The following is an 8,813-nucleotide window of genomic DNA, read 5'->3' as shown; positions in this document are numbered from 1 at the left end:
TTGAAATTTGGTCAGTATAGTGAGATATAGTCTAGTGGATGGAGGAAATTCCACATCTTTACCTTTATTGAACACTAAGTTATGTTTTTCCAAGTTCATAGAACTGGATGTGTGTGGAAGACCCCTTTTCGCAAATCCGGTCACAAATACATTTGCTGTAGCTACAGAATGCAAAGAATTGTGAAGCATAAATTTAATTGTCCATGCAGTTGGTTAGTCCTCAGACTTCCCCACATCTTAATGGGTGCGTCTCTCCTACAGTAAGGTCAATTTTAAACTATTGCAAGGGGTACAAGACAGCGTTGAAACCGGGTCGGGTCATCCGGGTCACATTTTCTCCGGGTCTGACCCGGATTGAATCACGTGAGAAACGAAATTGTTCGTTTGACGACGTGGAAACTTATAAACGCTATCGCGTAGCTCTTTCGTGAGCCACGCCCACTTATCGCATTACCAACATACGCTCAGCCACGCTCATTTGTTAGTAAGTGTAGTATGTAGCACAAAATTGAGGGTATCTATGGTGAGAGGTAGCTATTGTCAGTAGGTGAAGACCTTTTTTTTTGTTTGTTTTTTTTGGTCTTCAACCTACAGCTAGGCTGAAGTTGCAATATTTACTCAACACGAATCGAACGCTCAAAATGTCTCTGATTGCTCCTGTGGCCTTGGTGCAATCAGAGACTCAGTTTTTGATTTAATTGTTTAACTGTTTATTTGTATGTTCTAATCTTATTTTCTTTATATCTTCAAAAAAAAAAAAAAAAAATGTAGACTCGTTCGCTCGCTCGAGACTAGCCGAAACACGTCTCGGCTTTAATTAATCCGGGTCAAATCCTGGTCTGACCCGGATTGCTATTCGCGTCTGACCCGGATTGCTATTCGCGTCTGACCCGGATTGCTATTCGCGTCTGACCCGGATTGCTATTCGCGTCTGACCCGGATTGCTATTCGCGTCTGACCCGGATTGCTATTCGCGTCTGACCCGGATTGCTATCCGGGTCAGTGGGTCATCCGGGTCAGCAGTAGTGACCCGGTTTCAACGTTGGTACAAGATGTAGGAAATTTTGGGTCATTATCCTCTCCAAACAGTTCACAATCAAACATTTGCTCTAAATAAGTACAACAGTTCAACATATGTATACATTAACCTTATTATTTTAGTGGATAATGTTTATAGTAAGCGACCGATTATCGACCGGTACCTATTATCGACCTAAGTATTTTCCGTGTTTCTTTCGGTTACTCTCCGTGTTATTCTACTACCTCGTGCTAATGGTCTTGCCAATTCTCACGTATTTTCAGTCGCCTGTAAGCTGAATTATGTATAGTGATATATGTTTAGTTTGTAACCATTGCTTATAATCATTTTTTACTAGGTTGTTCGATATGCCACGACGCCAAGGACAGAGGAAAATATTGAAGAAAAGGAAGCGTTCGAAGTCAGCACCGGCGGTATTACACACACCAACTAAGAAAAGAAGGAAGCAGTGGACAAATGAGCAAATGAAAAATGCCATGGAAGCTGTAGAAACCACCACGTGTGGAGTTAATGAAGCTGCTAGAGTCTATGGTGTTCCAGCTACAACATTAAAAGATAGGGTTAGTGGCAGAGTAAAACATGGGACAAAATCTGGTCCACCAAAATACCTAAGTGATGATGAAGAGAAAGAACTTGCAGATTTTTTAAAGGAATCTTCTGAGGTGGGCTTTGGGAAGACAAGAAGAGACATTCTAAATATTGCAGAATCATATGCAAAGCAAAAGGGTGTGTTAAGAAAAGAGAGTGGGATAACTCAAGGTTGGTGGAGGTCATTCAGGGATAGGCAGGGTGATTTGTCATTAAGAAAAGGAGATAATACTGCACATGTTCGCATGGATGCGGTAAACGAAGAGACAATTAGTGATTACTTTGCTTTGCTTCAGACTGTGATGCAGAAACATGGAATAACGAACTCCCCAGGGCAGATATATAATGTTGATGAAAGTGGAGTCCCTTTGGATCCTAAGGCACCTAACGTTGTGACAAAAACTGGAGCTAAAAAGGTTCGATATCGTTCAACAGGCACAAAAGGACAAATAACTATTGTTGCTTGTGGGAGTGCTACTGGGCAAGTCATCCCACCTACTATAATTTTTGAAGCAAAAGGCGTTAACCACGCATGGACCAGTGGTGGTTTGCCTGGTATGACTTATGATTACAGTGATTCTGGGTGTATCACCACTGATTTGTTTGAATCTTGGTTGAGTGGACACTTCCTGAAGCACGCAGTGTGTGAACGTCCACTTCTGTTGCTCCTAGATGGGCACAGTACCCATTATCAGCCTGAGGCTGTTCGGTATGCTAAAAGAAATGAAGTGTTGCTTCTATGTTTGCCTCCACACACCACTCATGAGGCTCAGCCTCTAGACTGTACAGTTATTTCCCCACTTAAAGCACAGTGGAGAACTGTGTGTCACGATTTTTTTCAGACCAATCCTGGAAAAGTAATTACAAAATTCAACTTTGTCAGTCTTTTTGTTCAAGCCTGGTCAAAAGCTGTTATTCCAACAAATATCATATCAGGCTTTTGAACCTGTGGTGTTTATCCACTTAATGTTTCTGCTATTCATGTTGTACAAGTCAGACCTGAAAGAAACTCTGATAATGATTCTAATGCTGAACATCCTTGCCAAGGTGATATGAATGTTGGAGATAACAGTGGTGCTTCCACAGATGAAAGAAGGGATGGATTTACTTTGGAGCAAGAGATGTTATTCAAGAGACGATATGAAGAAGGACATGACTTGTACGTAGATGCCAACTACATCAGATGGATGAGGCTCCATCATCCAGAGGTGAATATTTCCATCCCTACAGAACAGGAAAGTGGATCATTACTTGATTCTTTACAGGAAACTACTCCAATCAGTCCTATTCCAATCGAATATCCTGAAGATGAAGTAACTGATGAACTGGTCTCTATGGATATGCAGTTATCAGCAATACCTGGAGCAACATCTTCTGAGTTGCAATTGCCAGTCACTTCTGAGCAACTGCCTACAAATTCTGAGCAGCAGTTACTTTCACCTGGATCAGCTGCTACCTCACTACCACTTGTAGACAATCAGAGTACAATTACCATTATCACATCATCCCCCAAGAATTCTACCCCGCCCTTAAGAGAGTTTTTCATTTATCCAGTAACAAATCCTAGTACCTCTACTACTCCTGCTGCACCTAAAAGATCAGTACCCAAAGCACGAATACTTACAAGCGATGAAAGCTTGGCCATGCTTGAAGAAAAGGAGAAAGCTAAGAAAGATGCACTTATAGAGAAAGAAAGAAAAAAGGCTGAACGTATTGCAAAGAAACAGCAACAACAAGAAGAAATGAAGAGAAAAAGAGAAGAGAAAGCTAGAAAAGCAGAGGAGAAAGCTAGAGAAAAGGCAATGAAGCAGCAAGAAAAGGCTAAGGTGTCATCAACAAGAGGAAGTGCTAAGAGAAAGCCTAAGGATCAGACATGTACCAAAAATCTACCTGCTACTGCAGCTACTAGCACTGTTACTAGAACAGCCACATCTGGAGTCAGGAATAGTGATGTAAGTGTGACTAACACTTTGACTGTAATCAGTGGAACTAGTGAATCTGTTGATTGCACTGGACAGGACGAGGACGATGGAGCTATTGACCCAGATACATGTTGTATGTGCTTTGGAAGGTATGAAGATGATGTATTGGAAGGTGCTGGAGCAGAGTGGATCTACTGTGGATGTGGAAGATGGGTGCATGAAGATTGTGTGGAAGAGACTGTAATGGATAGTGACGGACAACAAAGACTTTGTACCTTTTGTGTGGATAAATATACTGTATAAACTTGTGATGCACATGACTTCTGTTATGCATACCCGATTACAATGATTTTTTTGTCATAACACTATATAACCAACTGTATTGCATGGGGTATGTGGGGTAGTGGCAGAGTTTTTGCAAGTATTATAGCTAAGACCTTGGTCGATAATTCGTATGCAGCATTTGTACTGACGATCGATAATAAGTACCGGTGGTCGATAAACGGTACTTTACATGCTATCACATTGCCGTTCGTGGAGAAAAAAGTAAACTCGACATTCAAGTCAAAATTTATCACGTGATAGACCAAGGTCAGACGATGTTATTTAATAGTGAAAACTGGATGATGATAGGTCATTCCAGCACGAAGATACATTGCAAGGTACGTGCTATGGTCGTTAATCGGTCGCTTTCGCTACAGTAACTTAGACTGAAAGTAGTACTGCTGCATGTGGCTGTTAACTTACAGAGCTTTATGTATACCTCAAATACTGGTCTACAACGATTCTAGTCGTAAACAACCCTAGATTTTGGTTTAAACTGTTAAACAACCTCAGAAGAGGAGGGTACATATCCCAATGTCCCACCCCTGAATTACTTCATCGCAGATAAAAACAGAGTAGCCTATCATCCTTAACTGCACAGGAGACAATTGCAAGTACTTATAATTAATGAACAGGTTTGCTTTGGTTACTGTGTGTAACGTTACCATGAAGTATGTGATACTATTGTAACAGTATAAGATTATAGAGTGTAAAAACATAAGCTATGCCGGCCATTCTGGTGAAAATGAACTGACTAGTAATTATATCATTTGTCTGGTTTACTGTGCTACAAAATAAACATCTTTTCTGAACACTTCGCAATAGAGAAGTTTCAAGAGAGCTTTCCTATTTTCATTTTTTTTGAGCAGCTCAAATATTTAAATGTCACACAATATATACATAGCTAGCATGTAAAGTTGCATGTGCATAATTAGTTCATAGCTGCAACTGATCATGAATGCTTGTTAACAAATATAGATGCACATGCACTGTAACTTAATTCCCAGCTCAGTATTGTGAAGCGTCCAGCATTAATACTATAAACAGTGACACATACTACAGTACATTAAATCATACACATCAATACAGAGTGATGTTCACATTGTGTTAGCCAGCCAAGTGTGCTATAATAGTTGGCCATAGCATGCAGGCATCAATTATATCCAGTGCAACGGACTTGTATAATAATAATATTTACATGGTAAACCAACTTAAGCCCCACAGTTATCCTTGCTTACAATGCATGTAGTACAATGCCTTTGGTTTTCCTTCTCATGATCTCTTCCTCCTTTTTAAATCGATCATCAATGTACTATTATGTTTGTTGTGGTGCCACATGTATCATGTTTCTGTGTGGGTAAAGATACAGTCATACCTAGGGGTGGGCGGTATCTCGGTTATATCGCTAAACTGCGATATTACATTGACACGATACTAGTATTGCAAAAAATTATTGGTCACGGTAACAATATTATCGCGCTATCATAATTACCGTACGTATACCACCGTAAAACAATACTAAAACATGGCGGGACAGCGTCACACCGCTGCCATTGTAGCGAGTTATTTGTCAGCAGTAGATGATGGAGGCAGCGACTCGGATGAGTGGTTATCGTCATCATGTTCTGATGCGGATAATGAGTTTGAAGAAGAAAACGAGGAAGAAAATGAAGCTGAAGAAGAATACTTAGATGACCCTGGTAATAGTAGTACCTCTATCGACCACGTATCAAGTGGAGCTGTCATCAACTCTATAACGTCTGTGAGTAATACTAGCAATGCGTGCAGTCATAGGCGGATCTGAGGGGGGGGCCAAGGGGTGCTGTTCCCCCCCTGGCCCTTCTCTGGCCCCCCTTGGACCTAGCTGAGTACTATATGTATACCAGGCTAGAATCATGCATTCACACTGTATTCAGAAGTATAGAAAGCCAATGGGCAAATAGAAGACAACAGTTATAAAATTAATGTACTTTACAGTTATAACTAATCTGTACACTGTAAAGAAAGCGAAGCAAATAAATTTGAAGTTTTGTGCAAAGATCGAGATACTCTAATAGAGCAGTCATTACTCTAATAGAACAATCGCAATTTTAATGTCATCAATTTACAATTTTTACAAATTGTAACAATGCTAGCTACTCCTTATTTTGATTTGGTATACACTTTACCATCAAACAGATTTATGTCAGATAGGCTAACCAATCTTGTATGCATTGCAAAGTATCACTTTGTTAGCTAAGTGCTATCAAAAACGCTCTGAAATTCAAACCTAGAGGTCTAATTTTTAAAATTTTTTCCAACTACAGTCTTACAAACTGTATGTCCATCATTCATCCAGCTATATGCTGAATAAAGTTATACAAATGAATATAACTTGTGTACTAGAATTCCATTCTTATCCTCATAGTGGAATAAACACTGTTGTGCACTAAAACTTCTTGCCCCCCTTGGCCCCCCCTGACAGTGTCCCCTAGATCCGCCTATGCGTGCAGTTTAGTTGCAAAAAAGAACACAAAATCAGATGTTTGGCGCTATTTTGGGTTAAGACAAATAGATGGGAGGATTGTGGAAGTGGACAAGCCTGTTTGCAGAAAGTGTTTTGTGGAGGTACATGCGAAGCTAGGTAACACTAGCAATTTATATTCTCATCTTAAAACCAAACACCCTGATTTGTATGCTGACCTTCAGAAATCATCACAATCGAAAAAAACAGAATAGCGTCCAACAAAATTCAAACCAACCATTAATCAAAGAAGCTTTGTTGAGGGGACAGAAACTAGCAACCAATTCTAGGGAACATGCAAGGTTGACTAAAAGTGTGACCTATTGGCTTGCAAAAGATTCTCAGCCTGAATATGCTATTAAAAAGCCCAGATTTAAACGTATGCTGAAAGCTTTTGCTCCTAGGTATGAGCTGCCTGGTCGTAACTACTTCAGTCGCACTGCTATACCTACATTATTAATATATTTTAGTGAAACTTATGATAAACTTAAGCGCACATTTTCTAGTACTGAAGTCAGCTTCTTCTCAGCAACTACTGATCTCTGGACATCATGTGCTAAGGATCCATTTCTAAGCTACACAGTCCACTACATAACACCTGAGTGGCAATTATGAAGTGCTTGTTTGTGTACTTGTTATATAGTAGAGGATCACACGGGAGAGAATTTAAAAGAATCATTGCTGGAGATTCTTGATGAATGGGGTCTTGATGCAGAGAAACAAGTTGCCATAACAACCGACAGTGGCTTGAATATCAAGTTAGCATGTAGGCTGTTGAGGTGGACAAGGCTAAGCTGCTTTGGCCACAATTTGGACTTAGCCATATCTAAAGGCCTCCGAGACTACTCCATTGAAGAAGTTCTACAAGTGTGTCATCAAGTTATTGCAAAGTTTTCACAAAGTTGGAAAAAAACTCGTGATCTAGCAAAATCTCAAGCAGAAAATGACCTACCAGCTCATAAACTGAAGACAGATTGTACAACAAGATGGGGCTCAACTTATGACATGATTGCTCGGATTTCTGAGCAACAGAGATCCATTTGTGTTGTGTTAGCAACTGATTGAAAATCTGTCAATTTACTATCATCTCTAGACTTTGATGTCATTAATTCAATGATTTCTGTGCTGAAACCATTGCGAAAACTAACAGATGCACTTGCTGCAGAGAAGAAGGTGAGTGTTTCAGCAGTGAAGCCATTAGTGCAGAGCATTTGTAATAAAGTATTAGCACTCAGTGATGAGGATGCAGACCTAGCTAAAGAAATGAAGTCCAGGATCAAGTCTGACTTACTTCAGAGATACAGTGAACCAGAAATAGATAAGCTGTTATCTAGATGTTGCTTGGTTGATCCATGTTTCAAGAAGAGATTGTCTGAAGATGTTAGGCAAGTTACAATTGTTGCATTGAAGAGAGAGCTCATGGAACTTGACGAAGGAGAAACTAGTCAGGAAGTGACAATAACTTCAATGGAACCTCCTCGCAAGCAATCAGCCCTCAGCAGAATTTTAGATGATGAACCAGAACATGCAGTGTCAGTCCAAACTACTATAGCTAAAAAGGTTAACAATGAATTTGATATTTACATGCAGATGCCAGTGGCTAACACTGATCAGTCTCCACTGGATTGGTGGAAGAAGGAAGAGTTGCAGTTTCCTTTATTAAGCAAGTTAGCCAGAAAATATTTGTGCATTTATGCTACAAGTGTAGCATCAGAACGAGTTTTCAGTGCTGCTGGATACATTAATTCCAATTTAAGAAGTTGTTTAAAGCCTGAAAAGATAAATCATCTCACATTTTTGTCAAGAAACTTGGACTAATTTTGTTTATCTGCACAGTTCATGCTTGTATCTCCATATCCTTATAACTTTTAAAAAGTACCTTTTCAAGGGATTTTCTAAACGTTTTTACAAAAACACAATGTTCATTTAGTGTATGGTATTTTAACAATTATGGTGTTTACAGAAATTGAAGTCTATTCTCATAGTGCGATGATTAATTGCCCATTCATGCTGTTACAGTTTATGCCACTGGTGTAGTTAGGTATCAGTTTGATAGTAGAGCACCTGTCAAAACATACAAAAATATATCGCGATAATTAGTAATATCGTGATATTTTTCCCATGATATATCGTGATAGTAAAATTTTAATACCGCCCAGCCCTAGTCACACATAGGAAAAGGTGCATGGATAAAGACTGGACAATGCATAGCCTGGCAAAGGTATAATATAGAGCCACATGTGGACAAGGGCAGAACCATGCATGGAGAATGAAATTGCCACATTCCACAGAACCAAGTGTGGTTATTTAGGTTGAAATACAAGGCTGCAGCATGCGCGCAGGACCAGCTTATAATGTCTCAAGGCTCCAAATCAATTAAAATCTCCATGATACGGTGTGTATTATGTTCGTGTAGTAATTGTTTATGGATGTAGGT

The 8,813-nt window shown here is 39.6% G+C and overlaps 2 protein-coding genes across 2 annotated transcripts; both read left to right on the top strand.

Annotated features, from left to right (window-relative positions):
- Window positions 1-1,386: 1,386 nt before the first annotated feature.
- On the top strand, window positions 1,387-2,571 carry LOC136248305 (uncharacterized). Its single transcript, XM_066040102.1, has one exon. The coding sequence runs from the start codon at window positions 1,387-1,389 to the stop codon at window positions 2,569-2,571; it is 1,185 nt and encodes a 394-aa protein (XP_065896174.1).
- Window positions 2,572-7,489: 4,918 nt separating this feature from the next.
- On the top strand, window positions 7,490-8,194 carry LOC136248295 (E3 SUMO-protein ligase ZBED1-like). The gene has a single exon (XM_066040095.1). The coding sequence runs from the start codon at window positions 7,490-7,492 to the stop codon at window positions 8,192-8,194; it is 705 nt and encodes a 234-aa protein (XP_065896167.1).
- Window positions 8,195-8,813: the final 619 nt, after the last annotated feature.

This window comes from Dysidea avara, chromosome 1 (genome assembly GCF_963678975.1).
Source record: "Dysidea avara chromosome 1, odDysAvar1.4, whole genome shotgun sequence".
NCBI lineage: Eukaryota > Metazoa > Porifera > Demospongiae > Dictyoceratida > Dysideidae > Dysidea > Dysidea avara.
The sequence above is the reverse complement of the archived record's forward strand: the minus strand, read 5'-3'. Positions and strand labels throughout refer to the sequence as shown.

Bases quoted from the DNA above. Each gene is read 5' to 3' on its own strand.
- LOC136248305 (XM_066040102.1), top strand. From the start codon at position 1,387: ATGCCACGACGCCAAGGACAGAGGAAAATATTGAAGAAAAGGAAGCGT.
- LOC136248295 (XM_066040095.1), top strand. From the start codon at position 7,490: ATGATTTCTGTGCTGAAACCATTGCGAAAACTAACAGATGCACTTGCT.